The 19,460-nt window shown below is 41.2% G+C and overlaps 1 protein-coding gene across 1 annotated transcript; it reads left to right on the top strand.

Moving 5' to 3' along the window:
• The first annotated feature begins 4,819 nt into the window (after positions 1-4,819).
• On the top strand, positions 4,820-16,210 carry VPS18 (VPS18 core subunit of CORVET and HOPS complexes). Its single transcript, XM_020793754.3, has 5 exons — positions 4,820-5,085; positions 8,226-8,367; positions 9,363-9,454; positions 10,818-12,688; positions 13,991-16,210. The coding sequence occupies exons 1-5, from the start codon at positions 4,995-4,997 to the stop codon at positions 14,717-14,719; spliced, it is 2,925 nt and encodes a 974-aa protein (XP_020649413.1). The 5' UTR covers positions 4,820-4,994; the 3' UTR covers positions 14,720-16,210.
• Positions 16,211-19,460: the final 3,250 nt, after the last annotated feature.

Below are 19,460 nucleotides of genomic sequence, written 5' to 3'. Positions count from 1 at the left end.
CCTCAGGGTCAAGCCTGTAGTTATGCAGAGTGTGACAACTACCTCATGTCATGAAATGGCAGGAAATTATTAGTAATTTAGGGTTACTTGTTGTATTTTTACTGACAGGGTTGGGGAGAGGTGCTTGCAGAATTTTCTGCTTCATGTGTCATTAACACTACTTCACAAATTGTCTTTGGGTGGCCCTGAATGATTTCACATACCTTCATCAGTACATTATTATCTACTACAGCACTATCTAGTTATGGAAATATACAGATTGAACAAGGAACAAGACAGGGATGTAAAAACATGTTGACTCAGCAGTAGGCTGCCAGACACTTCCTCCCCCCACCCCCACCCCCCAATTCACCAACAATGTGGTTGTCGTGTTTTTTTCTCTGGAAGTTCCTCTGGCTTTTGTTCTCTTAACTGCAGTTTAACATTATCAATGACTTGTTTCCATAAATGTTTACTGGAAGCTACCTCTAGACTGCTCCTATTTCATGCTCCAAAGCTACCACATTTGTAACGAAATTGTAAGCTGGTAGTATTAATGATGACAGTGAAGTAGAATTCTCTCCAGAGAAATTTTTCAAGAGAAATCAAATTTTTCAGAGACAAAATAGGACATGCTTATATGCTTGCAAATAATAACATCCTGCCTTTCACAACAACCCTTAACATTAAGTAATGCAATTCAGAGAGGGACAGACTGGGACTCCAGAGTCCTGCATTCGAATTCCCATTCAGGCGTGGAAACTCACTGAGGGTGTGGAACTGGTAAAACGTAAAGCCACTCCTTAGATATCTCAAATATCTTTAAATATCTCACTTGCCTTGAAAGGCCCATTAGGGTCATCTTGAATGGCACATAACACACATGTAAAGCAAATATGAACTTGAGAATAACTCTCAAATTCTCTGACCCCTTCTGAAGAAAAAGTTCTTACCACAAAGCAACTGTAACAAAGCTTTTTCTATAGCACAAGCAAGAGAGGGCTGCCACCCTGGGATTTGGAACTGGTCTCTGAACAACGTCACAGTCATTTAATCCCTCCCCATTCCAGGTTCTGTAGAAAATCTGGAGGCAACAGGAAAAGAGGTAAACCAAATGTGAGATGGATTGACACCATCAGAGAACCCACAGGGTTGAGTTTGCAGCAGCTGTGCAGGGCTGTTGAGGACAGCGCAAAGGGGCAATGTTGATAGCATGTAACAACAACAGAAGCTTAAAACAGCTTGCTGACACGTGGCTCTTCAAAGAGGACTGTCCCAATTAACAAAATTACGATCATCTTTGCAGACACCCTTGGCCTGATCAGATCGTATGGCAGATACCCTGGACTGCCAAAAAAGATGAGTAAGTGGGTTCTCGATCCAATTCAGCCTAAATTATCTCCAGAGGCAAAAAGAAAAAAAAACACAAACAAACAAACCTGAGGCTGTCCTGCTTCGGGCACATCATGAGAAGGCAGGCATAGATTGAAAAAGACCATAATATTTGGAAAGGTGGAAGGCAGCAGGAAAAGAGGAAGGCTAAATGCAAGATAGACCTACTCCCTAAGGAAACCACAAGCTTGAGTTTGCAACAGATGGGCAGGGCTGTTGAGGCTAGGCCATGTTGGAGATTGCTCATCCCTGGGGTCACCCTAAGTAGGGGTGGAATTTGACTAACAGCAACCACAGGCTTTGTATGGATTCCCTGCATCTAACTGCCAATTCCAAAAAAGTTGAAAGGTTATTCCCTTAATTGGTTGTTGTGAGTTTTTCGGGCTCTTTGGCCATGTTCTGAAGGTTGCTCTTCCCGAAAAACCCACAACAACCATCAGATCCCGGCCATGAAAGCCTTTGCAAATAAATGCCCTTACCTGCTTTTAAATTTTTTAACCATCATCATAATAAAATATAATACCATCCCCTCCTCCTGACCAAGCCTGGTTCCCCATTAGTTTTTCCATAGATCCTAAATACTAGATTTCTGCATACCAATGAAAAAAAGTGGCATGTTATGCCCTCCCTCCCTGAAAATCTAAACATAGTGGCCTATATCATAAATGTTCATTTTCCCTTGAAAGGACATCACTGGAGGGAGGCAAATTAACTTCATGTTAAAAAGCATTAACTCATGGTGGCAAAATTTGGTTATGTTTCTTGGGGCACCTGATGAACACAATTAAACTTAAGCATGTGTTAATCACAAATACAGGAATAGTCTGGCATATTAGGACTCTGGAGACCAGGGTTCAAATCCTCACTCAGCCATGGAAATTCACTAGGAGTGGAAATTGTAAAATCACTCTTTAAAAACATATACTTTCTTTGAAAACCTAGTTGCTGTAAGTTAATTTTGCATAACTAATTAATCACCAACAGGCTTCAGACCTTTTTTCTCCGAAGTTCAGGTATTTATTTATTTCAAAAAATAGAAGTATCAATTTTTCTAAACTCAAACACAATAACAATTACATAAATGCTAAAAGGTCCTAAAGGGAATCCTGTTGAAATAATTTTCAAAATATATTTTACATGATAAAATATCATTTCATTTTCCTCCTTCCATTTCTCAAGACTGCATGGCAAACAGCTAAGGCACGGAAATATTTAATAAAAAGCGGCTTTATGCTCAGACATAGTCTGCTTTATGTATTATACTTACCTACTTACTTGAATAATCTTAAAAATGAAAGCTTGAAAGCCAGTTTGAACAGTCCTCTGAAGATGCTGGTCACAGAGACAAATGCAGCATGCTTGAATTAACATGCTCTGTGTGCCCTTTCCTCTTCCTCGCAGTCCCTCCGGCCCCCACCCCCACCCCCACCCCCAGCCTGAAGGTCTGGATAGTTCAGATTTCCCTTTGATATGTTGATCTGCTCTGCTTTAACCCTGGCCTGGTGGTAAATCTTACTAGTGTTAAAAAACTGATAGCTGTCTTCCTGTTTTTGAGTGAGCAATCAATGTGTGCCATTTGTCTCCACAAATTGTCAGAGCAACAGCCTTAGTTACGTTTAACTTGGGGAAAAAAAACATAGCCCCCCTCCCCCCCCGGTCACCTGGTCCTCCTTCATTCATCTCAGGCCAGCTACCAGATCGGCGAACTATTCGGCGAACTATTATCAGATTTAGGAAATGGTTCTATGGAACCGGTGCGAACCTGCTGAATTCCACCTCTGTGTATATGTATATGTATATATATGTATGTATATGTACAGTATATGTGTGCGTGTGTGCGCGCGCTAACTTTAATAACTGGCTTCAAAAGGTCAAGGAAATTATTTAATAAGTGCTACAACACAGACAAGGCAGCTCATGACAACCCCACTCCCCAGAAAACGCAACCTCCAGGTTGGGAAACACTGCTATAGACAAAGTAGGCAATTATGACACTGTTCTTTGGTCTTCAGCTCTTGTCAGTCCTAGCCAGGATAGCCAATGGTGAGGGATTTTAGGAGCAGCAATCCTATAACATCTAGAAAGCCCCAATTGTCCACAGACAGCATTAGTTGGGTTGGGGAAGTCAGTTATAGAGAATACAGCAGGACTCATCTCCAAGGAAATCCCCCCTGAAGGATCAGGTTTGCATCCCGAGGGTACTCTTAGACCCAGGTTTCTCTATGGAGGTGCAAGAATCTGCTGTGGTCAAGACTACCTTATATCAACTTTGATTACCCAGCTGCTCCCATACATGGAGAAGAAATGTCTAACAATGATTCATGTAATCTGTAAAATCCCTAAAACAGACTGCTGTAATGCTCTCTATGTAGGGCTGCCCTTGGAAGTTAGTACAGAAATTTCAGTAGGTCCTAAATTTGCAGCCAGACTGCTCACATATCTGGTACCTGCCGATATGATCACACAAATATGAGTCTTGACACACCTTCATTAGCTTCCTGTTCCTTTCCATGCCCAAGGCAAGGTGCTGGTCATGACCTATAAGGCCCTTCAGAGTTTAGGACCCTGATGTTTGTTGGAATCTCTTTCTCACAAAACAGCTACCTGTCTCACCTGCCCCTCACAATCCATGATGTTAAAAATTGTAACACCCTAAGGAAGCCAAAAGAGTTAACACCAGGAACCCTGCTTTCTCAGTTGTAGCCCCTTCCCTTTGGAACAAGTTTCCAACAGAGGTTTGTCAGCTGCCTTCCCTGTTTTTCAAAAGTTAGTAAAATCAAAATTACAGCATTTAGTCATCTTTTATTGTATTCTCAAAGGTTTTCACGGCGGGGATCCGATGGTTGTTGTAGGTTTTTCCAGTCTCTGTGGCCGGCATCTTCAGAGGACAGGAGTTAGAACTTTTGTCTGTATTCATCTTTTATTAATTCTTTTACTTCCTGAGATATTGGTTTGTTTAATTATCATTGTATTTGCATCATTTTTATATGTATTTCAGCGTGTTGTGAACCGCCCAGAAAGCTCTTGCACTGTGGGGCCATATGCAAGTTGCTATCCTCCCCCCAAAAGTCAAAACGAAGCTAGAAGTTCGTGTACAGTAATTTCAAACTCGGATCCTCCCATAAAAAGGTGGGAAACTAGGAAGCAATATTTATCTTCATTGCGCCGTGCGCATTTTCCTCGGTACATTAAAAACTGTATTGATTTCTTCTCTTTTTTTCTTTATGGGCGTGAAATGCTTCTTTCTTGGGGAGGAAAAAGAGGTGAGATATACTCTCAGCGGACCCCTGTACATTTAGTCAGAAGTACGGTAAGTAGAACTCTGCGGAGAGAGTCTTAATCGGGGAAAAGAGGGCGCCCACGACCGCAGCCCCATCCTCCATTAGAATAGCTCTATGGTCAAAATTTCGACCCGGAAACCGGAAGCTGCTCCCCTCTTAATCTCTGGTCGCGAGCTCCGCCTCCCGGGTCAGCCGGTCAGCTGAGCGCTGCAGTCCGGAGGCGGTGGGTCGCGGGGCGCCTCGTTTCCCGGAGCGCGACACAGCCGGCGAGTGGGCTCCGAGGGGCTTTGCCGGGTCGGTCGGGGTGGGACGCCCGCCTGCTGTCACCGCAACGGCCTCTCCATGGCTTCCATTTTGGACCAGTACGTGGACTCGCTATCGCACGCCGCTTCCTCGCAGCAGAACCGCGCCAGCCTGGGCATTCCGCATACGGGTAGGAGAGCGGGTTCGTTGCGGGAGGTCCTGGGCCATTGCAGCCGCCTCCTCCCGCCCCTCCGTCTTGCAGCCTTTGGGAAGCGGGCCTGTGCTCCATATTTCATTCAAAAGGCAATTGAGTTACAGTAGTATATATTTTTGTACTTAAATTCTTGGCTCCCCCCCAAGTATTTAAGGTTGGAAAGCACTCGCCTTATTCCTGACCCTCAGAGTCTGAGATTGCAGTCCAAGACACATTTAGCTAGAGTTAAGTCCGGTCGGGCCCATCAGGACTCATTGGGTTGCTCTGCTATTCTCGGAGATCTGGACAATGTTTCAATCAGCATTTCTTTCTGAACTGCTATCTGGATCAGCTAGACTAGAGAACTGGTAAAAACTGATTGTAAACAAACCTCATTGTATTCCATAACAACAACAAAAAATTCAATCTTGTAAATTAAAATTTCTGAAGAGACCCAGATTTTTCAGATCTTAATTTGTTTTTTATTATGTCTTACTGGGATAAAAAGATAGGTTGGATGTGAGATCATGAGTTTACTTCAAGTCCAAAAATGCATTCCTTAGTTCTGATTTTAATGAATACCAATAAATACGAGGTCTTTCAGTTTTAACAAAGATGTAAAGCACAGCATTTTTATTGACAGAGGAAGTAATGATTGAGGAAGTTCTTCCTCCTCCTCCATTTTCTTTATGCTGGCAGATCTTTAACTACCACATTCTTTCAAGCAGTACTAGGGAAAAATGAAGAGCAGAAATCTGTACAGCATACAGGACCTGAGGTCCAGGCTCAGGGGTATCTATGTATATTTGGACAGCTCCATCAGCTGCATACAGTGTGATAATACATATTTTAGATTTGTCAAGTCCTTTCTTTCAAATAAAAGTGCATTCTGTTGGCATTTCACTTTTAAAAATACTTTGCAACTGCATTGTACTGTATGGCATATCCTTTCAACTTCTCTCCTTCAGTCAGATATATTTTCTTTTCAGAAGGCATAAATATATCACTGACTTTTTCACTTCTGCAGAATTCAAGCTAAACTTAACCAGACTTCTTGGAATGTCAAAGAGACATACATGACATGTTTCTCTGCGTAGGAACTTTGGAAGCTGCCTTTTACGGACTCAGACTTTTAATCTAGTATTGTTTCCAGGTATTAAATCTGGGACCTTTATACAAAGCAGGTGTTCTGCCACTGGGTTCTGCTTACCCTGTATTAAGCACTTCTTGAAGCTTGTTTGGGTATAGTGTGTGGCCCATCAGAAGGTCCAGCAAAGATTTTAGTTTTTGGAAGAGCTTTTTTTGGCTCAAGACATCTCTTCCCCAGTAGATACGGGTACATCCATTTCACCAGTGTCTATACCAAACTAACAGTGCACTATCCTGAGTAAGTAGCCCTTGGTTTTGTCTGTTGGGAACAACCAGGACTGAGTTGTGCTCTTTTTTAAATTATTATTATTCTCTTGCAAGGTTAGCCCAGTGCCTTCCTGTGTTCGCTCACAACTGCTGTTCTAAAATCAGGATTAACAGCATTTCAGCTTCACATTGAGACTATTTATTTATGTATATGCTTTTAAAATCTTGCCCTTACTGAGGTAGTAGGGTTCTCAGATTGGTTAACAGCAAATATCATAGAAACAACGTTGCAATAGTGAAATAGAATTCAGAATTGAAAAATAGCAGTTGTAAAATGAAGAATTCAGCAGTTGTAAAATAATGGGGCAGAAGTCATTACCATCACAAAATCTTCTGAAAAGGCTCAAAGAGGTGGATCAACGTGGAAGATGAATTTCCAAGATTTCCTGCTACTGGGGAAGAGGCTGGACCCTGTGTTCTTCCTTTCTCCATGTAACATAATGATGGGACAGGTGGCAGGGAATCTCCTACTGATGGCAACATGCAGGCAAGTCTGTGTGGGAGAAGATAGTTATGCGTGTGCAGACCTCAACAGATGGGAAACCCTGACATCTGAGCGTTCAGCCTGGAGGCAGGCACTGCATCGTGGCCTCTCCCAATTTGAAGCGACCCTTGCCCAGCAGGCCGAGGCAAAGAGGAAATCACAAAAGCAGCAAAACCAGGGAGCTGGACAGGGGACAGATTGGATTTGTCTTCAGTGTGGAAGGGATTGTCACTCTCGAATTGGCCTCCTCAGCCACACTAGACGCTGTTCCAAGTCCTCCACACAGAGCACGCTACCATAGTCTTTCGAGACTGAAGGATGCCTAACTAAAAATCAGGTTCAAGGGGGTGCAGAAATAGTAACTGAGGCAAAAAACTATAAATGGATCCACAACTGTCCTGCTATACTCCCTAGGTGTGACATCTGAAAAATGAGCAGTGGCTTCCTTTGTATGTCTGATTTTGGAGATGCATAATATAGAAAATAACCCCCCTCCCCCGGGAAAACCCCATTTCTCTGAGTGGATATTTTGGCCATGACATTCCTATAAGCATCAAATTGTTAACTTGCAGTATGCCCTGCACTTTTATCTATGTAGCAAACTTCATTGAATTATTGCTTGCACATACTTAAATTTTCTTTCCATCACACATATTTATGAGTTTGTAGGGTTTTTAGTGCCTGTGCGTTTGCTAGCTAGAAGCAGTGTTGGTGATTTGTGAAAGGATGGAAGAACAGACCAAGATTTTTCTTCTTTTTCTTTGGTACATAGGACAGTTCAGTAACTGTAAGTGGTTGCATAATGTAGAGTGCTAGTGAATATCAATACATAAAACCCGTATAGTGTAGCATCAATTGGGGCAGAGCCATAGCTTAGTGATAAGGCAGTTATTCTACCTGCAGAACATCCCAGGTTTAGGTCTTGGCTTCTTCAGTTATAGAAAGAAGAACTATTGAGGCCCTGAAGAGCAGCTGCCTGTCAGTGTAAGTGAAACTGGAGTAGGTATAGGAAAGAGTCCAACCTCATATAAGGGGTTTTTAATCTTTCCAATGAGCAGAGAGATGCTACTGAGAGAGTACAAGCAACAGTGGACTTCTTTTTTTTTTTTTAAGCATTTAGAATTAATATGGAATTACTTAAGAAAAACTCCATGTATTAATAAAGTTTTAACAATCGTTTGCTTTGATGTTTGTGTTTTTTCAAACTAGCAGCTTCTTCTTTTCTTTTTTAAAAAAGGATATGTGAATGCTCGGTGGGAAAAGGAGACACCGATTTTTAACAAACAGAGGATTGATTTCACCCCTCCTGAGAAGATTAATAGCCTTGTAGTCTCCTCCAACCAATTGTGTATGAGCCTTGGAAAAGACATACTTTTTAGGTAATGCTTGTTATAATCCCATTATGGACACTTGGAATAGGTTTATAGGCTTAGAGTGTGGTGAACAGGCGTATAACCATCCCAGGATATATTTTCTGATCCCTGATGCCTTGGTTTTCAAGGCCTGTTTTCAATATATGGCAATGGCATGGTGAACATCAGTATGTGATGGCGATGTTAAAAAACCAAAACACAATCAGTATAATTGGAAATATGCCTTTAAAATGGAGGAAGATACTTTTCCTTCGAATGCCTGATAGAATTTGTTGTGTCAGGTTTTAAACCAGACATTGATATACCTCACTTCACAAAACATATACAGTGTTGAATAAAGGCATGTTTTGACTCATTTAAATGAATCAAAACCTGCTCACAGCCTGTTGAATTTGCAAAGATAGAAAGAAAAGCCTGTGATATGCTCCTGGGAAGCTGTTCAAAATTTATGGTTCTTTACCTGTCTCCTGTCATAAAAAGAATGGATTTGTGCAAATGAGCTGCTTCATAACTGTAATACACAAACATGTGATCCTGCAGATAGCATCAGAAAGCAGTACTATTGGGCAGAAGTGTTTAAACATCTGTATTAACATATATTACATCTTATTGTAGAGATCTGCATTTTTAACACTTAAATCTCTTTACTTTAGAAGGTTTTCTCCCCCAACAGTGATTTGATCATACAAAACAAACTTATCACCTGAGTAAAGTTAATCATGATTGAGATTAAAAAAACACACCATTCACAATGTTCTGTCCCATACAAACTAGATGTTAACTTAGAATGTACCAGTTCTTGGCATTATGATAATTAAATATCTACAGCTACTTTGTTGAGACATATACATGCACAGTATGAAGGGGAAAAAAGTCATGTCAGTTTAAGAAGTTTTATATGAAGCAAGTTTATGCTGACTTCTCAGTCAGCAACATTTCTTTCTATCCATTCAGTTTCTTAGTAACATTAAACAGTTTGCTTTCTCTCCTCTTTCATGTAGACTTGACTTGGCAAAAGCTGATGAGCCTAACCAGGTAGAGCTCGGACGAAAGGATGAGGCCAAAGTTTACAAGCTCTTTTTGGATCATACAGGTAAGATGAAAATATGGGGTGCAAAAATGCTATTTGATTGATCTGTTTAGTAAATGCTATAAATATCAACATAAATCCATTTTCCACTCCCATCTAGAGGATGGGATGGATCCTATAAATGGATCAATTGCTGAACGGCAAGTCAATGTTTACGTAAAGCCTGATGATTCAGTGGTTCTACTTGAGTTGAGACTACCAGTTGGACTCGGAACAATGAGTTTTTATTTATAAGTAGAGCATCCTTCCCTAGCTTTTTAAATTTATTAACAAGATATGTAGCTTTTTTTCTTTCCTTTTTTAGTTTTTGATAAACTGTACGTTCATATAAAATCTGATCATAGTCTGAAGTATTTAATATTTGGCCTCCCCAGTTAGCATGTCAGTTCCCTCTGTGTTCTGTGTGTTTTGGTCAGTCTTCCTATGGAGAAATAAAGTATTCTTCCAGAGGTATTCTGAAGTTTTCAGTTCCTATAAGAGCACAGTAGTTATGTTCCAATAATTTTCCTGGGTGTCTGATTGCCCTTCTACAAACTGCTGTTTAACAGAATGTTTGCTGACTTTTCACAATAATTAGTATGTGAGTAAAGGTTTAATGTTGAAATATGTGTATTCTCAGTACTGTGCAGGTACGTAACGTATACACAGCTATCTTTCTAATGGCTCTAAAGGTTGGCTGTGCTTGTTCACTTTTACAGCAAATGTTTATTGAGATCAAATGAAGTCCAATTATAGCATTGTATATTAATCAGTGTATTAATTTAGATGAAAACTATAAGATGTTTAATATTTATACAAGCTGCTTAAAAGTAAGTAGAAAGATCCACAGGGAAAAAAATCAAGCCCCTTTTATACCTTTATTTCTTTCAAAACAAGTGGCTGATAAATGTATAGTGATATTCTAGATTTTTGTTGATTTAATTAATCGTGTGTTCTTACTGGGCATTTATTTTCTTGTTAAAAGGAAAGTAGTCACATTGATGGAGGATGGGGTATCAGTGGCTATTAATCCTGATGGCTGTCTGTTACCTCCAGTACCAGAGATATCACATGCTTCTCAAAACCAGATGATGGGGAGCAATGGTGGCAGAGGTCTTTTGTACTTGTTTCCTGTTTGTGGGCTTCTTATAGACGCTTTATTGGCCCCTGTAGGAACACAATGCTGAACTAGATAAATCTTTGGTTTGATTTAGCAAGACGTATCTTGTTTGGGGAATATTTTGTTCTATTCTTATCTCAATTCGTGACCTTCTGAAATCTTCCTCAAGCAACAGAGGCTGTGTCTTGGGAGAAGCATTTTTGGTCCTTGTCATGATTCTCAGTTAAGTGTTTTCATCTTAGTTACTGCATTCCTTTTTCCTTCCAGGTTCTCACCTTATCATTGCCCTGAATACCAATGAATGCCTGTATCTGAACCGAAGTGCTCAGAAGGTGCGGGTCCTATCCCGCTGGAAAGGTCATTTGATTGAAAGCATAGGGTGGAACAAGTTATTTGGTACAGAGGTTAACACAGGGCCCATTTTGGTTGGAACCTCCCAAGGCCACATATACGAGGCTGAGATTTCCATCAGTGAAGGCAGCCTCTTTGGCACTAGCCCTGACCAATATTTCCGTCTCATTTACAACCTCGAGGAGGAGGCAGGACCTGCCCCAGTCTGCTGTCTTGAGTTAGAGCGGGGCATTGATGGGAAGTGCTTCATCATTGCCACTACACGCAAGAGGCTATTTCAGTTTGTTGGCAAGATTCCAGAAGGATCAGAGCAGCAAACCTTTGGTGCAATCTTTAGCATGCCTGTAGATCACTTGCCTGGCTTCCGTGAGTTTCCAGCCAGCCTGGGCTACAGTGAAATAGCCTTCTACACCCCAAAACTCCGCTCTTCACCAAGTACATTTGCTTGGATGATGGGAAATGGTGTCTTGTATGGATCCCTGGACTATGGACGTCCGGACTCTGTGTTGAGTGATGAGCAGGTCTGGGAGTATCCTTCTGATGTAGACGCAGTTGCCAATAAGCCCATTTCTATAGTCCTCACCCAGTTCCATTTCCTGTTGCTGTTCCCTGACAGAGTGAAAGCCGTTTGCACTCTGAATGGACAGGTGGTCTTCCAAGATGTGTTCTTGGAAAAGTTTGGCTCGCTGAAGCGTATGATCAAAGATCCTACCTTTGGCCAAATCTGGATTCACACAGAAAAGGTGGTGTTTCGATATAATGTACAGCGAGAGTCCCGTGATGTATGGAAGATGTACATGAATATCAATAAGTTTGATCTGGCTAAAGAGTACTGCAGGGACCGTGCCGAGTGCCTTGACGTTGTGTTGGCAAAGGAAGCAGAATACTGCTTCCAGAACAGGAGATACATGGAAAGTGCAAAGTGTTATGCATTGACGCAAAATTATTTTGAGGAAATTGCCCTTAAGTTTATTGAAGCCCAGCAAGAAGAAGCACTGATGGAGTTTCTGATTAAGAAACTGGCTAGTTTTCAGCCCTCTGAAAAGACTCAGACTACCTTGCTGACCACCTGGCTAACGGAGCTCTACTTAAATCGGCTGGGTGTGTTGGAAGGCGATGCCTCCAAGAGGGATTTGTATGAGAAGACCAGGGACAATTTCCGCAGCTTCTTGGGCAGCCCCAGGAATGAAAAGTGCCTGTTCAACAACCGAGCCACTATTCACGAGCTGTTGGCCAGCCATGGGGACACTGAGCACATGGTGTACTTTGCAGTCATAATGCAAGACTATGAGCGGGTGATAGCCCATTACTGCCAACACGAAAATTTCAATGAAGCACTAGAAATCTTGTCCAAAATCAAGGATAATGATCTCTTTTACAAGTTTTCTCCCATTTTGATTCACCATATCCCCAAGAAAGTGGTGGATGCTTGGATTGAAATGGGCAAGAAACTGGATGCCAAGAAGCTCATCCCTGCCCTTGTTAACTACAGTCAGAGTGGGAGCACCCAGCAGGTCAACGAAGCCATTCGCTACATGGAGTTCTGCGTGACTGAGCTGGAGGAAACTCAGCAGGCAATTCACAATTATCTGTTGTCCCTCTATGCTTCGTGTCGCCCGGACTCACTGTTGTCGTACCTGGAACAAGCAGGAACCTATGCTGACAATATCCACTATGACCTGAAATACGCACTTAGGCTCTGTGCAGAACATGGACACCACCGTGCATGTGTCCATGTGTACAAAGTTATGGAAATGTATGAGGAAGCTGTGGGTCTTGCTTTACAGGTAGGTGTACCATTGTTTGAACAATAATTTACATTGCTAAAGGTTTATAAGCTCTTTTAGACCTGAAAGGACAGAGAGACTTAGGTGATGGTAGAAGGCAGAGGAGGAACTGAGAACCCTTTTTGGACTAGTCCCTGTACTAGTGTTAATCTTGCATTTTTAAAACTCTCTAAAATATGAACCACTTTGCTGGATCAGATCAGAGTTAACATTATTTTCAGCAGTAGCCAGCAATTGCTTTTGGGAAGCCTTGCAGTAAAGCAGTCATTTTTCCATGCTTTGTCCCAGAACATGGTAATTGGGAGACTGGAGGTGTTTTATTGTTTAAATCTGGTTCCTGAAATGACCAGTGGCATGGTTAAGCTGTGCCACACTTTTAGATCTGATGTTGTTTCCTTCCCTGTTTACCCTCTCCTTCACACAACCATATATAAATGCAGTTGCTGCCTTTTCATGTTTTTCAGGAGGTTAAAGGGAATTATTCTTGAGAGTTTACTTTCCCAACCTGGCCCCCCTTCTACAAACCTTAGGATTCCTCCAACCATGCCATTATCTGGTTTTTCTTTCTGGATGATGTTCATGTGAGACTATGTTCATATGAGAAAAGACCGAGGGAGGATGAGGAAGCAGAGCATTGAATATGAGAAGGAAAAATGAGTGAAGGCTTGTTGGAACAAAGGACAAGAAAGAATTGAATTGAGAGCCTTGTGTGAGGCACCAAAAGCCTTTTCTTGCTTCATTTGAGGAAGGAGTTCTTTGCAATAGATGTAACTGGTTCTCACATGTCTCATTAGGTTATCATGCAGGTTGAGCCGTAACTACTAAAAGCAACATCCGGTATTGTTCAGCAGAGATAACACAGGGGTAGGCAATTAATTTCTATAAGGGGGCCGCATGAAAAATTGGAACTGTGTCCAGGTGCTGAACCAACTTTACTTAAAAATGAAATGAAACAGTGATGTTATGACTGTTTTTATTTTAAACTTGTTAATTTTCACAAATACTAAAGAGGTTTTTGCAGTATGTTAAAGATAAGCAACTGATCAAGTTTAGAGAAAAAACTATAAATGGTTTTGATGTTTAAAACTGTCTGCTGGCCGGACAGGAGTGTCTCACGGGCCGTATGTGGCCCTCGAGCCGCACTTTGCCCGGGCCTGAGATAACAGGTGCTTGGTTTTTATAGCCATACTTTGATGCAACTGATTCTTTTAGCAGTGCCTTCCTGTTACTAATAGGGTGCTTTGTGATAAAGAATGAGGGAAATGGTAACTCTTTCCTTCCTCCCTCTCTCTCTCTCACCAGGTCGATGTAGATTTAGCAAAATCCTGTGCAGATCTTCCTGAGGAAGACGAGGAGCTGAGAAAGAAACTCTGGCTGAAAATTGCACGGCATGTGGTCCAGGAAGAGAAGGATGTGAAGAAGGCCATGGCGTGCCTTTCCAGTTGTGACCTGCTGAAGATCGAAGATATCCTACCCTTCTTCCCAGACTTTGTCACTATTGATCACTTCAAGGAAGCCATCTGCAACTCTTTAGAAGCCTATAACAAGCACATAGAGGAGCTAAAGATGGAGATGGAAGAAGCAACCCAGAGTGCCAAAAGGATACGTGAAGACATTCAGGAAATGAGAAACAAATATGGCTCTGTGGAACCACAGGAAAAATGTGCTGCATGTGAATTTCCCCTTCTAAATCGTCCCTTTTATCTTTTTCTCTGTGGCCACATGTTCCACTATGATTGCCTTCTCCAGGCAGTTTATCCCAACTTGCCTGCTTATAAGCAAGCTAAATTGGAGGACCTTCAGAAGAAGCTTTCAGCTACAAACCAACCCTCCAAATCCCACCATCGTTCTAAGGACACAGATAATGCTGGTCAAGGGAAAGGCCAGCCAAGCAGGGAACAGATGAAAGCTGATATTGATGATATTGTGGCACCTGAATGTGTATATTGTGGAGAACTAATGATCCGATCAATTGACAAACCTTTCATTGATCCACAAAGGTATGATGAGGAGATGCAGAGCTGGTTGTAGGAACAAGACATTGTTGCCTGTGCAAGAGCATGAAACCACCCGCTTGGCAGCTAATCTCCAGGTATCTGAAACACATGAAATCTACAGAGATTTGATATAACGAGCCTCTGTTTATGTGAGTTAGCTCTATGGAGTAATGCCTTTGTTTTTGACTTCAGGCCGCCAAGCATTCAAGATGCTGGGGACATTCTCGATATAAATTCAGAATGGACCCTTGTTGAGAGAACCAACAATTGTGGCTTGTGTTATATCTGAATGATTGCCATTTTTCTGTAAAGTGGTAGGGATGGCCAGATATGAAAACATGTTTCAAAGGTGGAATTTCTCCTTTTTCATACTTGGTACTAAGACTGAAACCATGTCCTCTCTGCAACATGAAGGAGGATAGTTGTGAACAAAATTCTTTTACTGAACACACATCCATTATATTAGTCGTAAAGTGTCAGAGTGTTCAGTTTTCAGGCAAAGTAATTCCTTGCAAAGGCTACTTTACTTTTTTGTTTTGTTTTTGTTTCAGGACTATTTTGCCTCTGGTTTCCTAAATATTTATTTTGGGTAACTGAAATGCATTAATTTTTTTGTATGGTTTCTTCATGTTTTTGGAATCAAATACATTATAGTGTTGTTCACTGAGAGTAATTTGCAGATCTCAGATGAAAGTGATCTAATTTTGCTAGTGGTTGTTCCCAAGTGAAATCTATGCTAACGTTGAATCCCCAACTTGAGCTTCTCCCATTGTCCTAATTAGATCTGCACTTGCCTGCTGGTGGTCTTAATAGCATCCCTCATACACTGCTCTCTGCATATTTTTTCTGGAGCTTAAAAAAATTGGAAGCTCTTGTGAAACTCATCAGCCATCACCCCTATGATTTGATCAGAACCATATGATATGAATTTTAGTTTAAAGGTTACAATGTTTAAAAGATTTTAGGAAGATCATCTAATTGCTACAATAGTTGGGTGGATGTTCAGAGCTAAAAATTAATTTCGCCAGGTCAAAAGGATATAATCTTCTATGCTAGAACTAGATTTTGGGTGGCAAGAAATGTTACCTAAGGATGTTACCAGGACAATATTTCATATTGGGTGTGGGTCTGAAATGCTTTGAATCATGTGTTAAATCTGTGCCAGAATGTTTCTGTAGCAAAGCTCCTTCTGGGTGTACTTTGGTTACTAATTGCCATTGATTTTCATTGTTGTTGTTGCATATTTAAAATCTGTAAAGTTTACCTTTCCATTTTTGTTTGATGCTTGGAGTATATATATTTTTGGATTTTGGTGATATTAACAACTGAGGGCCTGCAAAAATTAATTAAAAATATTACTTGGGCACAAATATTCATCTACAGTCTGAAAACAAGGAATCGTGCATAACTAAATCCAGAGTTTGTTAATGTATACTTTCCAGATCTATATATTATGATTATATTTAGCATTCCTTGCTGTTAGTATTCATTATCCTTATTAAAGATAAGATTCCACTAAATAAAACATTGACCAGAGTTCTATATATTGGTGTAACTGCAGTGGTGAAATACAACTACTGCTGGTTCTGTTCCAGATTGTATGCCGGTATTGTGCCTCGGTATACAAAAAGGTATATGACCAGTGACTTGTTCACTATAGCAATTTGTTCCTGCATTTAATTATTTTATTTATTTATTTATTTGATTTTACCCCGCCTGTCTGGACTATTTATTGATTTATTTTGTATCGTTTGTAGCCTGCCTTTCTCCTTGTGAGGTGAGAAAGCCTTAGCACTTTTTGTTGTTGTTTAGTTGTTAAGTCGTGTCCGACTCTTCGTGACCCCATGGACCAGAGCATGCCAGGCCCTCCTGTCTTCTACTGCCTCCCGGAATTTCGTTAAATTCATGTTGGTAGCTTCGATAACACTGTCCAACCATCTCGTCCTCTGTTGTCCCCTTCTCCTCTTGCCTTCAAATTTTCCCAAACATCAGGGTCTTTTCCAGAGAGTCTTCTCATGAGATGGCCAAAGTATTGGAGCTTCAGCTTCAGGATCTGTCCTTCCAGTGAGCACTCAGGGTTGATTTCTTTCAAAATGGGTAGGTTTGTTTTCCTTGCAATCCAGAGGACTCTCAAGAGCCTCCTCCAGCAGCACAATTCAAAAGCGTCAATCCTTTGGCGGTAAGCCTTCTTTTCTGGTCCAGCTCTCACTTCCATACATCGCTGCTGGAAAAACCATTGCTTTGACTATGCGGACCTTTGTTGGCAAGGTGATGTCTGCGCTTTTTAAGATGCTGTCTAGGTTTGCCATCGCTTTCCTCCCAAGAAACAGGTATTTCGTGGCTGCTGTCACCCATTTGCAGTGATCATGGAGCCCAAGAAAGTAAAATCTGTCACTGCCTCCATATCTTCCCCTTCTATTCACCAGGAGATGATGGGACCAGTGGCCATGATTTTTTTTAATGTTGAGCTTCAGACCATTTTTTTTGCTCTGCTCTTTCACCCTTATTAAGAGGTTCTTTAATTCCTCATCACTTTCTGCCATCAGAGTGGTATCATCTGTATTTCTGAGGTTGTTGATATTTCTCCCAGCAATCTTAATTCTGGCTTGGGATTCACCCAGTCCAGCCTTCCGCATGATGTATTCTGCATATAAGTTAAATAAGCTGGGGGACAATATACAGCCTTGTTGTACTCCTTTCCCAATTTTGAACCAATCAGTTGTTTCATATCCAGTTCTAACTGTTGCTTCCTGTCCCACATATAGGTTTCTCAGGAGATAGATAAGGTAGTCAGGCACTCCCATTACTTTAAGGACTTGGCATAGTTTGCTGTGGTCCACACAGTTGAAGGCTATTCCGTAATCAGTGAAGCAGAAGTAGATGTTTTTCTGGAACTCTCTGGCTTTCTCCATAATCCAGTGCGTGTTAGCAATTTGGTCTCTAGTTCCCCTGCCCCTTCGAAATCCAGCTTGTACTTCTGGGAGTTCTTGGTTCACATTGCTGAGGCTTACCTTGTAGGATTTTGAGCATAGCCTTGCTAGCATGTGAAATGAGTGCAACTGTATGGTAGTTGGAGCATTCTTTGGTACTGCCCTTCTTTGGGATTGGGATGTAGACTGATCTTTTCCAGTCCTCTGGCCACTGTTGAGTTTTCCAAACTTGCTGGCATATTGAATGTAGCACATTAACAGTGCCAACTTTTAAGATTTTAAATAGTTCCACTGGGATGCCATCAGTTTTGAGAGAACACTTGTAAATAACTTGGCATTTTATGGTCTGGCTTTTGAGATTGCTCTTAAGGGTGTGTGTGTTACTGTTATGTCTGTAACCAATTATGAAGACTGTATATAGGGATCATGACAGGTAACGCCAGAATGTAGTCAGTTGCATTGACTTCCTTATTAGTTTAAGATGGGTAATAACCTTTTGAGTGATCTAAATGGGATCAGTAGACCTTTTAAAATGGCTGTCTTTTTTCCCAGGAATACTTATATTCTTTATAGTGCAATTACAATGAATTAGTTCAATGAGTTCAGTTAGTTCAATAAGTTCAGGGAAAAATATATCTGCATCTACACTTGAAAAGAGGGATGTTTAGTTGCTGATTTTCCTTGGGTCCAGATACTCCATTTGGATTTAAATCACAATCAGATGTTATAGCCATTTTTTCTTCCAATCACAGTTACCACTATGGTATTATATTTGCTAATTTATGGGTAAACAAGGTTCATATGATATTTCTGTACCTTTAAATTTACGTAACCGGCTCCAAAAATAGTGGGCATGCTTGCTATCTGCAAAAGTGAGATGCACCATGCCTTTGTAGAATACCTTAAGTTTTGTAGAATATCTACAAGGACATTTTATATGCATTATGGGGTCCCAATAGTCTCCCAATATATTTAGAATATCCCATATTACTTCTAAATTGGATACCCATGCATTATTTGGCCTGAAATAAAAGCTTAAACTGACAACCAGCATTCCTGACATAACAGTGGAGAACACGGCAGAAATGTGAGCTCATTGTGCAGTTGAAAGGAAGAAAATAGTCCCAAGGAGTTGACTGCTAAAAAGGAAGGTGAGCATAAAATGGAGATTCTTCTGCAGCTATGTAGCTGTGCCCCTTCCTCTTCAAACATGAAAGGGAGGGGATTAACCAGAGATGCATGTTGTAAACTGCAAGAGTGACTTAACTTTCACCCAATCCACAATCTTAATTTCTGCAGAATGCCACTGGGCCACGTTAAAATTTCATGTCTTCCCCACCCCTACGTACGCCAAAGAATTCTGGAGAAATTAAGATGGAGAAGGATATCAAACATAGGGCAAGGCTGCCCATTGTAGCCACCAGGCCTGTTGCCCTGGAAGGAGAAAAGCAATGTACCGGGAGGGGGGGAACGGGACACTGCGTCCTCTTCTCTTTGTATGCAGTGGGGAGGGATAGGGGTGTGTGGATTTACTCGGAGATAGGGAGAAGATCAGGGCATGATGACAGAGTTTTGCAGGGAGGTCATGAAGCTAGGATATGCAGGGTCAAAGCTTCATGACTGATTATGAGGAGCTATGGCATCATCAGCCATCTCAGCCTTAAGGCTTCCCTGTTCCCTCTAAGTGGAGCTCCAATCTGATTTTCCCAGAAACAAGATATTGCTGCAAGCTATGCCTGTTTGTAGTGCACAGTATTCAAGGGTGGCTGGGGCTTAAAGAGGACAATCCAGAGGAATGAACTTCACAGAAGGGCTACCCATTCTGTATACTGTACTTGCTTTTCA

The sequence above is a fragment of the Pogona vitticeps genome, chromosome 1 (assembly GCF_051106095.1).
Source record: "Pogona vitticeps strain Pit_001003342236 chromosome 1, PviZW2.1, whole genome shotgun sequence".
In the NCBI taxonomy this organism is placed as follows: Eukaryota; Metazoa; Chordata; class Lepidosauria; order Squamata; family Agamidae; genus Pogona; species Pogona vitticeps.
Note: the sequence above shows the minus strand (reverse complement) of the source record. Positions and strands in the feature narration are given on the sequence as shown.